The 16,666-nt window shown below is 53.2% G+C and overlaps 1 protein-coding gene across 4 annotated transcripts in view; it reads right to left on the reverse strand.

The window, feature by feature from the left end:
• Positions 1-16,666, reverse strand: part of LAMA5 (laminin subunit alpha 5) — an 84,838-nt gene that overhangs the window by 14,199 nt on the left and 53,973 nt on the right. For 2 of the 4 annotated variants that reach the window (XM_072026569.1, XM_038166493.2), the window contains exons 21-47: positions 16,119-16,218; positions 15,694-15,850; positions 13,875-14,013; positions 10,903-11,045; positions 10,695-10,801; positions 10,017-10,170; positions 9,364-9,524; positions 8,679-8,787; positions 8,069-8,166; positions 7,372-7,573; positions 6,823-6,949; positions 6,481-6,620; positions 6,146-6,261; positions 5,657-5,868; positions 5,362-5,566; positions 4,991-5,135; positions 4,558-4,698; positions 4,022-4,183; positions 3,741-3,842; positions 3,574-3,657; positions 3,071-3,301; positions 2,427-2,540; positions 2,012-2,139; positions 1,706-1,786; positions 1,053-1,267; positions 398-498; positions 123-303 (exon numbers count right to left, since the gene is read on the reverse strand). In XM_072026569.1, coding sequence (XP_071882670.1) covers positions 123-303; positions 398-498; positions 1,053-1,267; positions 1,706-1,786; positions 2,012-2,139; positions 2,427-2,540; positions 3,071-3,301; positions 3,574-3,657; positions 3,741-3,842; positions 4,022-4,183; positions 4,558-4,698; positions 4,991-5,135; positions 5,362-5,566; positions 5,657-5,868; positions 6,146-6,261; positions 6,481-6,620; positions 6,823-6,949; positions 7,372-7,573; positions 8,069-8,166; positions 8,679-8,787; positions 9,364-9,524; positions 10,017-10,170; positions 10,695-10,801; positions 10,903-11,045; positions 13,875-14,013; positions 15,694-15,850; positions 16,119-16,218 — 3,855 coding nt within the window. Of the gene's footprint in view, positions 1-122; positions 304-397; positions 499-1,052; positions 1,268-1,705; positions 1,787-2,011; positions 2,140-2,426; positions 2,541-3,070; positions 3,302-3,573; positions 3,658-3,740; positions 3,843-4,021; positions 4,184-4,557; positions 4,699-4,990; positions 5,136-5,361; positions 5,567-5,656; positions 5,869-6,145; positions 6,262-6,480; positions 6,621-6,822; positions 6,950-7,371; positions 7,574-8,068; positions 8,167-8,678; positions 8,788-9,363; positions 9,525-10,016; positions 10,171-10,694; positions 10,802-10,902; positions 11,046-13,455; positions 13,586-13,874; positions 14,014-15,693; positions 15,851-16,118; positions 16,219-16,666 lie in introns of all 4 variants that reach the window. The other 2 variants (XM_072026570.1, XM_072026568.1) reach the window with 2 other exon arrangements.

Below are 16,666 nucleotides of genomic sequence, written 5' to 3' on the forward strand. Positions count from 1 at the left end.
CAACACGCACAGGACCCCAAATAGCAGTTAGTTGTTTTCCTCCCCTAACAATCTGACAAGCACACATGCCACCAAAACCTTGTCCCACTCCTCCACGTGAGGCACCCAGCAGCAGGACTCACTTCTGCAGCCCCTCTCGCTGAAGCCCCAGTAGCCGGGGGCACACTGCTGGCAGCGCAGGCCGCTGACGCCGGGCAGGCAGCTGCACTGTCCCGTCTGCACGTGGCAGCTGCTCCCCACAGCACCGATGTCGCAGTCGCACCTCTGGCAGCCGGAGCATCCCTCGAAGCCGTAGTACCCCTCCTAGGGAAAAGCAGGTCAGCGGGTGCCCCGTTGACAGAGGGCAGGCGTGTGCCTGCACAGGCACTGTCACGGCATGCAGGTGACCCTCACTCACCTGGCAGCGGTCGCAGTGCTGGCCTGTCACCCCGGCCTTGCAGAAGCACTGGCCAGTCTGTGGGTGGCATGAGTCGGTCCCGCAAGGCGAACAGTTGCACTCTGCCAGGGAAAAGATACACCCAATTACATGCTGAACCAAAGAGACCGGTCAGCTACTCCCCAACCCCCTTATTCCTGACAGGGAACCCCCAGGGAACGTTTCTGACTACCACAGACCCTCTCCTCTTGGACCTGCTCCAGCTATTTATTCCCATTGCCCTCGCCCAGGACAGCCCTTTTTTTTTTCAAGCTGCTGCTCCTGAGCAGTGCTGGGAGTGGGCTGTGCACACCCACACTCCCGGGGAAGCACCAGCACCGCTGCTGCAGTAGCTGCTTGGAGCAAGACTGTTCCAGCCTGGGTGCGGCTTGGCAGCCTACAGACGGGTGGATTCAAGGTTTTGGAGTTGTGATGCTGGAGGGCATGTTTTTAGAGCTGTTTTTTTTTTTTTTCTTTTTTTTTTTTATCATCATCTTTAGAGGCTGCCTGTCCTGGCACGTGTGTAACTGAGCGCATGACTCATCCAGGCAATGCGCAGCTCATCCAAGGCTCTTGACATATCAAAGGTCTGCCCGTCCACCTTCTCCCCACAGCGCTTGCTGCCTGCCCCACTCACGCGTGCAGTTCTTGGCTGTCACTGCATCCCCATAGAAGCCAGGGGCGCAGACCTCGCACCGTGCACCGGCTGTGTGGTGCATGCACCCCGTGCAGGCACCCGTCAGGGAGTCGCAGCTGCTGAAGAGCATGTTGGGATCTGTGTTCCTGCTGCAGTCGCAGGGCTGGCACGAACTGCCAATCACCAAGGGATTGCCGTAGTATCCTGGGGCACACCTGGAGAAACACAGCAAGTTAAAACACAGCCAGGGCACTGCGGGGATCCTCAGAGGTCTTGCTGGCACCACACTTCAGTCTTGAGCAATTTTAACAGTGAGGGCATCCAACACTTGCAAGTGATGCAGCCCTCTGGGATCTCAAAGCACTTTGTGTTTTCCCTTAGGATACCCCAGTAAGGTGCCTTTATCACAGGCTGCAAGTTAAGGCAAAGCCCAGCTAAGCAATGCAGCCCCAGTAACACAATTTATCAGCAGTAAAGACAGCCATGGGGTATCTGCAGGCTGAAAGGGACCGAAAGAATTCCTGCCAGAGCAAATCACACTGGGAGCAAGGCCACTGTTCCCTCTGCAGTTTCTACTAGAACAACTTTTGTTCTGCCACAGCATGGGATTAGCATGGCTGTGGCCCCAGAAACACGGGTGCCACCACCCTTACCGCTCACAGTTGGGTCCCGCGTAGCCCGGCTTGCAGAGGCACTGCATGTTGGAGCCCTTGCGGACACAACCGACAGCGAAACTGCAACGACAACGGGTGAACGGGAAGGTGCAGGCACCTCACTGATGTGGTGCTGGGTGGTCAGTTACTTGGTGTGGACTGCTGGGACCTCAGGCAGGAGAGTGGGTTTGGGGCCACGGACAAGGTGCACCCCCCAGCACCAAACCCGTGCCCTGACGTGGGCCAGTCTGGTTCCCAGCAGTTAAATGAGGGGGGAAACGGGCAATTCCACTGAAGGGTGCTCACTTGTTGGAGGCGACGGAAAGAGGACACGGACATCCGACACACTGCAGGGACCCTTCAGCAGAGTGGCTGCCCACGTAGCCGTCCTTGCACTGCTCGCAGTGATCTCCCTCTGTGTTGTGCTGGCAGTTCTGCAAGGACAAGGCAGGCTGCGGGCTCAGCACTGACAGCAGGAAACAGTGGCTCGCACAGACAATTCCCCACCAGATATCTGGATGCTTTGGTCCTTCCTCTTTCCTAAAACTGTTTTTCACCTGAGGCTGACCCTGAGTGGGACCACCCCTGAAACAGCACGTGCAGCTAATGCTCTGATTCAAGCGCGGTCCCACTGATGCAGTTTGCACGTGAAGAGCTTTTTTAATCACACACTACAGCTCTTCCAAGCCCAAAATACCATGCTGGTGCACTGTTTACTTACAAGGCATATCCCAGACCCTGGCAGGCACTGATCTGAGTGGCCGTTGCAATGACATGGGATGCATTTTCCCAAAAATAGCCCCTTGGTGTCCCTGTAGTAACCTGGAGCACATTCCTGAGGAGAGAGGAGAAGACAGAGACGTGAAAAACAGCCTGACAAAGCAGAGACTGATTTAGTTTCCATGACAGAATTTCCACAGGGCTGTATAGATAGAGAAGAGATTAAAAGCAAACAAAGATTTTTTCCATGCAGCTCTTTTCCGTTCCTCATCAGTTCCAGATAATTGCGCAGGCAGTAGGACCTACTCCAAGATACTGCTAGAACTTGATTTTGGTCTTCAACACCTGAACAATTTCCCCATCCTGCCTTTTCCAAGAGGCCAGATGCAGCTAATTCATGTCTCCCCAGTGTGCTGTGCTGTGGTGGAAGGGAAGCTGTGAGCAGTCTGGTGCGGAGGAGCTTGGGAGATGTTGTTCTTCCCTCAGACGCAACCTGAGCTACGATTAAAACTAAAGCCCTCAGGGATCAATGATCCAAGCCTCATGGACTGCCACCTGCACCAAGCAAAACAGGTGTCTGAGGCCCCAAATGGTGGTTGCTCAACTACTCTCTGCCTGGAATGGTGCGTGCCCTTTTGCCCCTACCTGGCAGGAGTCTCCCTGGTAGTTAGCTGGGCAAAAGCACAACTCCACGTTGCTGGCTTGGATGCCCGTAGCTGTATCCGTTGCAATCTCCAGGACCACACGGCGCAGGGACACAGATGAGGAGAGTTGGGAGAAGAGTGCCCGTATTTGCAGCTGCTCCAGGTTTGCCAGCACCATCATGAGCTCCTCTCTAGACACAGGGTTGTGAGTCTCCGTGTGCCTGAAGTTACCCTAGTGGGAGAAGACCTGACATTACTGGCAGAAAACATAAGCCTGTATTTTGTTCCAGGCACTTGGACATCCAGCCTAACCTTCACTTCCCTGCTGTTGGGATGTCTCCCCTTTGCACAGGTAAAACAGTTCCCGGATTTTCACAGCCAGTTCTGCTGCAATAGGCAGCAATAAAAATACTGAGCTAAACAATCCTCCCTTCTGCCTACATGCTAGTCTTGTCCTTTCAGTAGCATCTGAACACAACGTGATACACATGTGTGTAAACTCACCTCCACCAGCTGCAGCTGACCTTCATGTACCCCCCCTGGGGATGGGTAGGAGCCTTCCAGAAACATGATGCTCATCTGATTTCCCTGGGAACAGCAAGGAAAGTGTCAGTCACCACCTCATCCCGCTCACGGTAGCACGAGTCACCAGAGAATTTCTCGGGCTGCACCTTCAGGATCACATCGGGGCGGGACTCCATTGGAATGAAAACGTCGCCCCTCCGGGGGTCGGAGTGGAGCTCGTAGCGCAGGTGGCCGCCGTAGGAGGAAACCTGAGGGAGAGACGGATCACATACGTTGCTGCAAGTCCACACCAGGACCTGAGTCAGAGCTGTCCGTGCTCAATCATGAGTGAGCCATGCCTGCATGCTTGTGGGCACGCTGCTGGCATGCACATTGGTGTTGTCGGGGCTGTGTGTGGCTGCTGGTCCAGCTCTCGCTGTGTTCTTACCCGGTCCCCGAGGTAGGAGCTGGGTGCAACCCAGTAGAGCTCCTGATAGGCATCTGGGAGGTTCTTGAGATCAGCGCGGAGGAGCTGCTCCTGCAGGCTCAGGGATGTTGGCACTTCCTGGCGGTCACTGCTCAGCAAGAGCCACCCGTTCATGTCAATGAACTGCAGGGAAAGAACAACCATATGTGTTTTCCAGAGAGCCCTCACTATGGCCTGGTGGAGCTACAGAATGTATTTGGGTGCTCACGCTTTCCAGTACAGCTGAAAGGATGCCAAGAGGGTTACAACCTCCCATGCATCTTGATGAAGCCACTGGGAAGCTGAGCACCAGCCCCACGTGGCACAAACCCGCTACGCTTTCCACCCTACGAGGCTCCAGGGACCAGAAAAAAGGGCTGAAAGTGGGAGATGGGCACAGGATGACAAATAACCTTCCTCACAGCCTATCCTCCAGAGGGTTAAGCTCAGTGTGGGATGGAGACCCCGAGGCAGCAGAGAGCCAGGCAGATGGGAACACAACTCATCAGCCCCCTTACCTCGGCTCGGTACTTCTCAGCGCTGCGGCAGCGATCGGTCGCACCGAAGCAGAAACACTTGGTGCAACCCTTGGGGTTACTGGCGTCCAAAGAAAATGTCCCCAGGCGGCACTGGTCACACCTCGGGCCCTCCACATTTTCCTGGAAGATAAAAAAAGCTCAACAGTGTCAGCAGCTCCTTGCTAGGCCTTAGCAGAAGACAGAGACAGCTGTATGAGTTGTACAGACTGCCTAGCTCCTGATAAGTGAGCCCTTGCAGCCAAGAAAAATAGGGAAAAGAAGCCTTTCAGGGTGTTCTGAACAAACTACTCCTTGAGTCTGGCTCCCTCTTGGCCCACCAGACACCCATAGCCCCCCATGCTGAACATTTTGCCAGAGCAAGGAGACTCGAGCCGAGCAGAAATGCACCACATGAAAATGCTGAAGGACTGACCTTGCAGTGACACTGCCCTGTGACCGGATCGCACGTGCTCGCTTCCGTGCCAGCTGGGTGGCAGTCGCAGCGCTGGCAGTTGGGGTAGTGGTAGTAGCCGGGGGCACAGAGGTCGCACTGACGCCCTATGACATTGGGCTTGCACCTGCACAGGACACATGATGCAGCGTTAGAAACCTCAGCCTCACGCTGCTGTGTGAGGATCAGTTGGATTTTTTAGAGCTTCATCCGTGCTGGCAGGGACACAGTGCTGACAAGGACTTCCCCATCCTGCCTGTTTCCTCCCTGCAGCCTGCCAACAGGTCCAGTTACTCCCCCAGGGACTGGAGAAGCTGCCAGGTGTGCCCTGGGCAGGGACAGGGCTCCCTCACCTGCACTGCCCGCTGTCCACATCGCAGCCTGGCTCTGTCAGCTCCTGCACGCCCTGCCGAGAGCAATTGCAGTCCTCGCACCCGATGAGGGGGTGGCAGCCAAAGGTCTGGGGCTCACAGACAACGCATTCCGGCTTCAGGGTGTGCGGAGGGCAGATGCATTGCCCCGTCACTTCGTCACAGAGACGTGTCCCACAGTCACAGGCTGGAAGAGGCAGAAAGAAGCTGTGTTTATGAGGGCAAGACCCAGGCAGCCAAAGACAAAACGGCCAGAGCAGGAGACAGGACGACTTACGCCTGCAGTTGGGGAAGCCCCAGTAGCCGGTGGCACAGCGGGAGCACTCTCGCCCGATGACGTTGGACTTGCAGGGACACTGCCCGCCAAAGGGCTCACACTGGCTGCCCCGTGCCCCGGCCTCATGGCACTGGCAGGGCTGCGCCCCGTTGTTGTAGAAGAGGGACAGGGAGATGGCAGAGTCGCGGCAAAACCTTGACGATGTGCTGGGACTGCAGGGAAAGGCAGGAGGAGTCACTCTGGCATGCCCTCCCAACCTTCCCACCACCCCAAAATCCATCAGGATGTCCCACAGAGACACCGAACTGGTGGGATGGAGAGCCCTGTGACACTGAGATCCCCCAAACACCCACGGGTTTGGTCAGTAGGTAAGGAAAGCATTAACCAGAGCCCTCCCCTGCCACGCACAGTGTCTGCAAAGGGAAAAGGCTGTTGCTTTCTGTGGAGCATGCAGCCCTCGTACAGCAGAGCAGCCACCCAAAGCCTCACTTGATGTAGAAGCTGTTAATGCCACAGCTGCTGATGAAGTCATAGGACTTGTCCAGGGGTTCCTCCTGCAGGTACTGAGAGCTGTAGCTGTCTTCTGGCACCACAAGGATGTAATCCTGCAGCAAGGACAAGACGGGTGAGACTGAGCTGAGCTGGACAGATGTGAATCCTGCCCTCAATTCTACGCCACTAGCACTGGAGATTGCAACTTTCAGAGGTAGTTCAGAAACTGAGGATGGTGGGAAACATTCTTATGGTGACACAGATGCAAAAATCCCCAAGCCCTGCCGGAGCCTGGTCCAGCATGCCAAGGAGCTTCCCAGAGTTAGACTCACCAACCACAGCTGCTTGCCCTCTGGCACTCGAACCACCACAGTCAGATCATTATCAGTAACGTCCAGGATAATCTGGTCCTCAGAAACTACCAGGCTCCGGCACCCATAGCCATGGGGACAGAAGGTCGCATTGGTCTGACCTGAAAAAGCAACAGACCTCTTGGTCTCGCATTTCCCTTGCAGACCTCACCACACCCTCCCAGTCTGAAAGAGCTGAGAGTCAGTCTTCATGCTTACATTCCTCAGAGAACCCAGTTATTCTCTAGCAAGAAAACTTTCTGGAGCCCCTCTTACAGAGCTGCTGCCTATCAACAGCTTTCCCCAGGGCTCTGCTCATCTCACCTTGCCAGATGCGCCCCCCGTTGATTAACACTTCCACAGGGAAGGTGGGGTGGTTGGGCTGGTAGTAGTGCAGGATGAAGGCGTAGCGTCCCAGGTTCTGAATCCGGCTGTTGAACACAACAGCATCCTGGCCCCAAACACGAGAACAGAGAGACAATAAATAAATAAATAAAATTAAATCTGATGCCCACACTTACGCCTGCTTGTTTTTCATTTATTAGTGCACAGACTTGTGCTCCTACTGCACAACTGTCAGGTAACAGTCAGACATTTGGTGAATCAGCCTCCCTTTCCTCCTCACTCCCCTTTCTAACAGTACCACCTGCACAGCTGGGAGTCCAAAAAAACAAGCAGGGCAGGAGGGAGGTAAGACAGGAGAGCCCATGGGAATTACAGGTTCAGGGACAAGTTTAAAGTCCTGATTAAATTCGGAAAAGACTAACTGCTAAATTGTTAAAGCTACCGAATAAAGAATGAAAACTGTTCCATGCCCCAGCTGTCCAGTGTTACAGCACCACCATGACACCCACCCCACGCCCATGCTGCTACCTGGGGCTGTTGCAGGAGGATGAGTTTTGCAGTGGGGTCCACAGCTGTGGGAGGCCGAGGTGCAGGCTCCAGCGGGACCCCGGCTGGAACCACATGGACTGCCTGAGCCAGGGGAACATCAGAGGCAATGGGCAGAGCCTGCCCCCCCTCCAAAATGATTGACTGGGAAAGCTTCATAAACCTTGAGGGAATGCAGGAACTGCTGCAAAAGAAGAAGATGGGATGTTAGGAGAGAGGCTTTGCTGATCCTGGCAGGATAAGCACACCCTATAACACCCTTAGGATTATGAAGGATGCCTGCGGAGGGAGAACTTTCTACTGGAACCTGGAGCTCTGGGACACATGCTCAGCAGGAAGAACAAAAATTTTGCAAAGGCTAATTCATGTGCAAATATTTATTTAGGGCAGCATTAAGAATTTGGATATAGTGAGTGTCCCTTGCCATATGTGAGCAAGCACAAGAAAGCCTGTTCATGATGACAGCTGAGGATCTGCCCCAGGAAGCAACGTGGTGTTTAGGGAAAGGAGCAGCTGCCTGACTTCCAGTCTTTGCTCCATCACTGCCTGCTTGGTGGCCATGGGTGAGGAGCTTCACTGCAGCCTCCTACACCAGAGATTTCTTTCTCCAGTGGCAAGAATTTAAGAGGGCTTTTGAGAATAGCCACATTCACACTAAAATCCCGAGGGATTCTGTTACCTGTTGGATGAGAACGTGCCATGGACGCTGATGCAATGCACCTTTGGCTCGACAAACTCCATGGTGAACTGAGCAGCGGGTACGAGGTACACCTTGTGCTGTAGGGCATGAGAAAGAGAGACACTTGGTTACACAACAGCCTTTGCCACCGTGACTCCACAGCAGCTTTGGAGTCCACCTTTAGCATACTGAACACCCCCCTTGTCAGACACGTTGGCTAATGCACAGCAGGCTGCACCCCTGCTTACTGCCCCTCCTTCCCTGGTACAAGCCCTAAGGTGTTTAGGAGCTCCATGTATTTATGGGCTTCTATCCTCAGCTAAGCAACCACGAATGCCTCCAGGTAAAAATGGGAAGAGGCACTGTCACATTGCTCAGAGCTTCCTCTGCAAAGAGCAGCTTCTTCTGACCATGTTCTCCCAAACCCACGTCTCATGATCTATTTCACAACACTGCTGAGCACACTCTCCACCTTGGACTGCTCATGACTCAGATGGAGATCTAGTATCCAGCCCAGTTAGGAGCAGAAAGCCCTTCCACGGACTAGGTGCTGCTCCTGCCTCTCCTCCTTGCAACCTGCAAACAGAGCTGCCCTTGCAGGGAGTCTTACCAGGAAGAAGTCAGCCAGATCAGCGATGAACCGAATTGTGGCCTCCGAGGTAAGTTCAAAAGTTGCCAAGCGGCTCTGGGAATCTACAGCAATCCCTCGACAAAGGAAACTGGGAGACAAACACAGATTTTGAGGCCAGCCTTGAGCAGGGTCACAATCTATTTCTTGTCTTGCCAGCTATATGTCCTGAAGGCATTTATACAAAGTCCCTGTAAATCTTTTTTGATGCCTTTTCTGGCAAGTCATAAGAGTGAAGTTTCCCAAGGACAGCCCAGACATTTGTTTCGTATTGCAAAGGTTGCAGTCTGAAATCAGACACTTCTATTGTAAGGGACAGGGTTTGACCTGCACCATCAACTCCAATAAACCCACTGTAGGCTGTTCCCTAAATCAGGGCCCCTAACAACATACCCAGCTGTAAAGGGGAGCAATACATCTCTTGGCAGAGGTACTACAGGATTACACCGGCACAGGTAGTATTCCAGGGGTACCATGTAGTTCCTAGGGACACCAGTCACTAAAACTGCGTCCAGCTAGGCTGAGTTTGGAGGTACACAGCTTAGATACACAAAGCTGCAGCATTCTTTGTTTATGTGATAAAGCAGAAAAACCTCGACTGAGGGAGTCTGTCCTCACCACGTCACAGGAAGATCAAAACCCTTCTCTGCCTCAGAGCTGCCCATACCTGTAGACACACGGGTAGAAGGTGAAGGTGCCCTGCTGCATGGCCAGGTGTGGTGAGCTGACAGCAACGCCGACTGTCTGCAAAGCGTTGGTGTTGGCGTACTCCACCAGCAGCACATATTGTCCGGGCTGAGCAATAGGCAGCGACAACTGCACTTCCACCTGGAGAACAGAGAGACAATTGAAGGGGGGTCTCCTGGCCCACTCCCCACAGCGAGTGCATGCAGGGTGCCTGTGCTGCAAGCCAGCCTCCTCTGCACAGCCCATGCACAAGCTGGAGTTTGCACCTCTCATGGGAGGAGATATGTCACAGCACTCATTTGTGGTATTTCAAGTGATGCCGATTCCAAAGGTGTTCACAGCTTTACTCCTCAAATCGATCTCCCCCTGTCCCCATGGAGCAGTTACTGCTCAGTGAATCAGGACAGGACAACCCATATTCAAAGGTGCGTGCTGCTTGTTTGCTCAGAGAGATTTGTTCCAGATTTACACCTTGAGGTTTGTCTTTCTGTGTTGTTTTGGCTGCAGAGTATCATCACTCTGCTACCTGCAAGCTGTAGACTCTCAGGGAACACTCTGGGGGTACAAGGAGAGACTGAGGGGATAAAGTGACCACAGTACTTGTGCAAGGAGTGGAACAGAAGTGCTACTCACATCGTTGCCGCTGCACGTCGCCATCCAGGGATGGAAAAGCGTGAGCTGCTCCGTGGGACACCCTCTGGGTAAGCGGTTATCCAGCCTGCACACCGCGTCCGCCCCGGACACCGCAGGGAAGCCGTCCACAGACAGGTACTTATACAAGAGGCAGCTAAAAGCATTGAGAAAGAATTTGGGAAGTACTGCTGTTAGATCAAAGTTGTAAGAGTTAAGAGCACCCGTGTGACAGGATCCCAGCAAGGTCTGAAGAAGGCTTTGGTCCAACATGAGGGCTCCAGCACCCAAAGGAGCATCTCGGGGTAGTGTGGAGCAAGACAGTGTGTATTATAGGGCCACCAAGGGCAGTAACAACAAAAAGCTTCTCCACTTGCAATGTTCTTTATACTGATGATCACTGCAACTAGTGGAGGGGACAACTAATGTCCAGAATCCAAGCAGCCTTCCTGCCAACATGGACAGAGAGGTCCTGGGCACTGGGAACACATTCCAGCACAGCAAGGGGGCTATGGTCTTATCAATCATGGCAAGATGTTATCAACCATGGCAAGTACTCCACAAAGCAGTTTTACTGCATTCAGACCCTCGCAGAACGTGGACTGTGTGTATTTCTTGACCTTATGCCAAGAGGAGCTAGAGAGTAGATCTCACACAGCACAAAGATGTGGGGACTCTTACTTCTGGGTAGCTTGTTCTGGGGCTGGCTGGTATGTACATGGCTCCGTGACCTTTAGCTGCAGGATTGGAGCTTCATAGTATGAGCTGGGCAGCAAAACCAGATAGTCCTAGGAGGAGAAATAGGAGAGTTAGTTCTATTTGGGACACCTGCCCCCGGGGAGCTGCTGAAGCTCCCCGTGGTGGATGGAGTGCAGGGACTGCTCCTTACCAGCAGCACACCCTCTGCTTCAACAACCAGAGACCAGGTGTTGGGGTTGAGTACGAATGGCTCCCCAAAGCTGTTCTGGGGGACGGTGACAAAGGCTGGCTCTGTGCTGGGTGCAAAGACAATCTGCTTGGTCTGCTCTGTACCTGGAGTGGGAGGGACAAGAGGCTGTGAAGGCATCGGGGAGGAGATGGGAAGCCTGGGGCTGCAAATCAGAGGTTATGCTGAGGGGAGCGGCTCTGTAATGCAGCAGGGAGTCCTGGGATGCTGCTCTTTTGGTGCTGCTGTAGCAGAGACACCACAATCCCACACCAACCCGTAACAGATGCATCCACTCTAAATCTACTCAGTAGCTGAATGGGAGAAAAAAAATGATCTCTGCAATCCTTGATGATAATCCACGGCTCTCACAGTGTGCTCTGCCTCCCTGGACTGCAAAGCACAGAGTACTGCATTCCAAAGAGCAGTTTGGCTGCTAGAGAAGGAAGTCCTCTGTGAAGAATTTATTCTGAGACAGACAAAAAGAATTGCCCAGGTACACTTTTCCTTAGGGGTATTCTCACCCCAGCTCCACGGGCAAGATACCTGCCTTCTGGCAAACTCTCAGCCCCTCAGTCTGTGCTCCTTTCTTGCCAGCAATAAACTCTCTGTGCCTGAGATTTAGACATTGATTTTAACTGACAGGACAGAAGAGATTTTAGTCCTGATCCTTTTGCAGTTCAACAGCTCCATGGCTCAGCTGACACATTTCTGTAACCTTTGAATTCATTAACTTTGGATGCAAAAATGAAAACAGCACCTAGGAGCAGACTGCCTGCCTGTTTACAGTCTCAGGAGGGTTTTGAAGCACACGATTAAGAAGGATTCACTGAGTGTGGCTGCATGGGGAGCAGATGAGATGAAGAAGTGCAGAATGTCACACTGACAACCCTAGTATTGTACATGGGCATCAAGGCATAGTGCAGAGGGTCAGAAGCTACAGCAAGGACTTGTGCTGCTGCTGGGGTAAGGCAGCCTCTTCTGTGTGCTAGGTCTGCAACACGCCTGGCACTGGCTGAGGCCAAGCCCTCACTTTCTCAGATGGGAAGCAAAGGTGAGGACGCAAGGAATGAAGAGATTTCCCTCAACAGGCAACGGGGCAGATTTCCTGAGCAGCTGAAGTGTGACATCCCTTTGACTGGATGCACAACTCAAACTGAGAGGGTTTGTGGAGGCGGGGCAGGACAAATTGGGCAGTAGATTATATACCTGGAAAAGGCTTCCCTGTTTGCAAGCCACATCTTCTCACTTATCTTCTTCAAGCAGGGAGAGAATGGTTCAATCTGTCCTTTCAGTTTCTTTCCAAGTCACTTGTCCTTTACCATCAGAAGCCCATTCTACCCAGGCAGTGTTTCTGGAGCCAGTTTGGCCTACCAAGGAAGCTGCCCTCCTAGATCCCATTGCTGCTGTATTGGTCAGGCAGTTTGCCTTCAACACTACAAAAACCAAGTGTTGCCTTTGAGCAAAGAGGGAAACCCATCATAAGGCAAATGAGCTCTGCTGCTGGATAGAAAAGATTAAATACTTCCAGACCTTTGGTCAGATCCTGAAGCATGAGTGTGGCTCATGCTTCTCTGGGCTTTCTGCTGTGTATTATGGCTATAAAAATAACCAGCTTTTTTTTTTTCTTTTTTCCCTCAAAAAAAGGTAGAAAAATAATATCTTGGCATTTCAAACCTTGCATATGATATCAAAGGCAAAACATCTTCTATGTCAATTTAAGACAGAGGACAGAACTTCACACTGATACATTAGTTAGCTGATGTCAACAGCTTTGTACAGGAGGACAATGTCAATGCAGAGTTGTTAAAGTGGTAAAAATAATCAGCCAGCTGTGCCCTAAGGTACTTGCATGGCTTCAGCTCTGTCCCCATGCAATCTTGCTCACACTGATTCCCAGAATAATCGATTCCCAGGTCTCTAGGCTTGTTCAGCCATCTTTTGGTGTCTCGTCTTCCTCTCCAGCAGCTCATGCCTTGGTAAGAAACTAACCACCTGAGTGCATAGCCTGTATAACACATGCAATTCCAAGCCACTTCCAAAGCTTGCACTCTGCAAAGTCAGCAGCCTGGCTTGAGAGAAGCACAAGGCGAGGACAGGCCTGCCACATGAGGGCATCTGTGAATTAAAACCATGCCCAGCAGCCAAAGTTTGGATCCAGCTCCCAGCATTGGGCCTGTTCTGGTTTTGTGGAAACTCAGCTCAGTTCTGCCTGGGGCACTGAGGCGATTCTGACCCTTGCTGGAGAGACTGCACCTAGCTGTACAGCAGCCTTATCCAACAACAGCCTGGCTGGTAACAGTCCTCAATGCACAGCCCCAGGACTGGGACCAGCCTGCCACTGCTTTGTTAAATAAGGGGGGCTGCAGGCTGAAATCAGCCTTTGAGTTGGCAAGGCAGGACTAATGGGATAAAGCCGTATGGAAGTGTCTTCTGGAAAGGATGATGCAGAAGGTTGCCTGGGATGGGGAGGAGGTGGCGATGGTGCAGGGGAGCAGGGCAGTCTGGGATCCTTACCTCTCCTTCGTGGCTGATAAGCTGTAATTTTGCCATACACAGTGGCCCCTCCTGAATTAATATACCTCAGGATGACATGGAACAGATAGAGCTCTGCCTCCTTCACGTCTACAGTGACTCTGATTTTATTCTGCAAAAAGCAAAAAAGCACATGGGGCACACGTCACTGGGAGGCCAGCTCCTGGCCGCTCACCCACGCTGCGGGAGAGCCTGACCCGCCTGCCTGCCTGCCTGCCTGCCTGCCTCGCTTCCCCCTCCCTTGCTACCCCAGGGCACAGCACTGGCCGGCCGTCTGGGATGGGGACGCTTGGGATGGGCACACTTGGGATGGGCACACCTGGGACAGGAGAAGGGGGCGGAGGAGTAGTGTCGCAGTGTGGGATGCTCTGAGTTAGGCTAGAAGCGAAAAATGCACTTACAGTTGTCACAAACATTAAACTTTCCTTCCTCAACGACCGAGACCCTCCCTTCCACACTGGCGGGCCCCCGGCTGACGTAGCGGAAGACGAGGCGGAAGAGGTCGGGGGAAGTCACATTGAGGGTCACCACTACCTTGGGCTGGTGGAGAGAGAAAGGGGAGAGAAGCAGAGCACACCTTCAATTACCTCCACCGCCGACAGCCACCAGCCTAAGCGCAGCCGCTCGGCTCACTGCTCCCAAAGCGACATGCCACAGTGCAAGGAGAAGACAAGCACATCGGCCCTGCCTTGCCACGCTGTCCCTTCCAGGGCCACCCACGGAGGGAACAAACTGCTTTCAGGAGTTGGGTGGAGAGGCTCCAACCCCACAGGGAAGATTCTCTGGCACAGTGGGGTCATTCGGCTATCCTGTGGCACACGCCGTGCCAGAGGAGAGGTTTTAAGAAGTTGTTTTTCTGATCTGTGCATTGCTTCTGGGCTTTGTGACATAACCAGCTAGCAGGGACCAAACCCTGAAGCTCCTGTGCTTACAGGTCTCTGCCCAGATGCCTACAGAGAAGGCTACAAATGGAGCTGGTGCCTCATCCCCAGAAACCCGCAGCGCTACAAACTAGTGGTGCCAAGGGAATGTGCCACTGAGGGACGTGTCAGCCCTCCGCCTGTCTGGACACTGTTTGGGAAGGTACCAGCTAAGTAGATGCTTCATCCTACTCGTTTTAAAGAGATCTAAGCACCTGCTTAAATACCCTTCTTCCTAAAGAGTGAAGCAGGGGCTATGTCTGGGGAGACTCCCTGAAGCTCCAGTTACACACCTGCTTCCCACTGGAGAGCAAACTGGAAGGACCTTGCAAAGAGCAAACTACAGGAGAGACCTGCCAGCAGAAAGCCATGAGCTTGACCTTCTGCCAAAGCCTATTTCTATCTCATTGCCAATGCTGGATGCAAAACAAAGTTACGAGCTTGAGCATGAGCTTCATACTTAAACCTTAAGGCTAGGGTTTTCTCAAGGCAGCCTACAGCAGTTTGTTGCCTAGCTCTTATGTACAAATTCAACGGGAAATGGCTCATATTTTTGTCCCTTCTGTTATTTCACTTAAGCATGTAAAAAGCCAAGAAAACTGAAAGTAAATGCACCAGAATAAGGAACATCTTACATGGGACAAGACTGTCAGAGAATCACTGCCCTGCACCCCATCCCCAAACACGCACACAGGTGACGCTTCTGCAGGTGCCATGCAGAAGAAGAATCCACCCAAGAAAAAAAAAATAAAAGAAAGGTCAACAAATGAAATAGCTTCATCTGTGGGGCTCAGACAACTCCCGGTTAGTGTAAACCATCATTATGGCAAACCATCTATCAGCAAGAGCAGAGGCAGACCAGTAACAAGAGATCCAAGCCAGACATGGCAGCAAAGAAGGATCTAATTTATTTTTGGAAAAGGGAGAGAAGGTTATGCAGAGAGATGCAGGAAAGAGCAGAGTCAGATGGAATAGCCACAAGGAAACCCAGATACAGTGTTTACAGACATCCCTGTAAGTAATCACCAAGCTACCACCTTTATCTAACCGGATTAGGATGTCAGGGGACTCCCAATTTAGGATCTTTCCCCTCATCAGTCTATGCTGTCCCTAGCACTACAGGAAATATCTGCACAAACAGGCTATATATATTCCCTGTGCTGTTTATGTTGGCTGTCATGTGACTTTGGGGGTTTGAGAAGCACTTGGGGTAAAAGATGTGTGCCAAAAGCACGTCAGCTCTCCACCAGCTACATCCTCTGCAGGGGGAGCTGGGCTGGGCCGGAGGCAGCAGGCGTACCTGGATGGAGGACATCTGCGCGTATCCTCGCCAGCTGAACCCCTCAAACTCCAGGGGGTTGTAGCCAAAGCGCACGGCCCGGCCGGCTGGCGTGGTCCCTTCCTCCAGCTCAAATTTCAGGTGGTGAAGGTCAGGGAAATAATGGTCCCGGGCAGGTCTGTGGAAGAGAAGGAGCACCGTTACCTAGTTATCTGGAAGGAAAGGCTCCTGACCCGCTCACCAATGTTCCCTTGAGACTTTTGAGGTGTTAGATGTTAGTGACGGACCCTTCTGCATGCCACCCCTGCGGGCAGGAGGATAGCTCTGCCAGGCACATGGCTGATGTGGCAGCAGCCTGGATGGTCAGGTCCCCATCCCAGTGAAGGCAGAGGCCACCAGCCCCGAGGCAGTGAACGAGAGGGCACCCTGAGGTGCTAGCAGCTTACTGAGTGCAGGTGGGGCCGCGTGTGCTCTGACGGCAGCGACAGGCTCCGCTCCGCTCCTCGCAGGATGGCCCCAGGGACCCGCCAACGTCGCAGCGGCAGCCTGTGGGCAGGAAGCGCCTGTTTACATTCCCCCCGTGCTAACGAGCTCCTGGTCCCTAATCAAAGGCGCGCCCCAGCGGGTGGGGAGGCTGGGGCCACTATTTTTATTCCATTGTATCCGTTTTCATATTGGCCCCGGCCCCACTTGGACCAGCTCCTCTTCCACCTCAGCGCCGAGCTATTTCCAGACGGCTGCGGGAGTAACAAGGTCTGCAAACCTTCACGGCCGGGTGCCGCAGCCCTGCCGCCAGCAGCAGCCTCGCTCCCTCTTCCCAGCCCTTCCGGGACCATGTGGGGCCAGCCGACAGCGGCCGGATCTCCTCCTTCCTCTCTTCCCATGGGCACCATGGAGAGCAGCCAACCCCACGTCCACCTGCTCCCGGCAGGAGGAAGATGGGGTGCAGCTGCAAGGACGTGAGCGATGGTTCAGCACACCAGTTTCTGAGGCA

Source organism: Anas platyrhynchos, chromosome 21 (genome assembly GCF_047663525.1).
Source record: "Anas platyrhynchos isolate ZD024472 breed Pekin duck chromosome 21, IASCAAS_PekinDuck_T2T, whole genome shotgun sequence".
In the NCBI taxonomy this organism is placed as follows: Eukaryota; Metazoa; Chordata; class Aves; order Anseriformes; family Anatidae; genus Anas; species Anas platyrhynchos.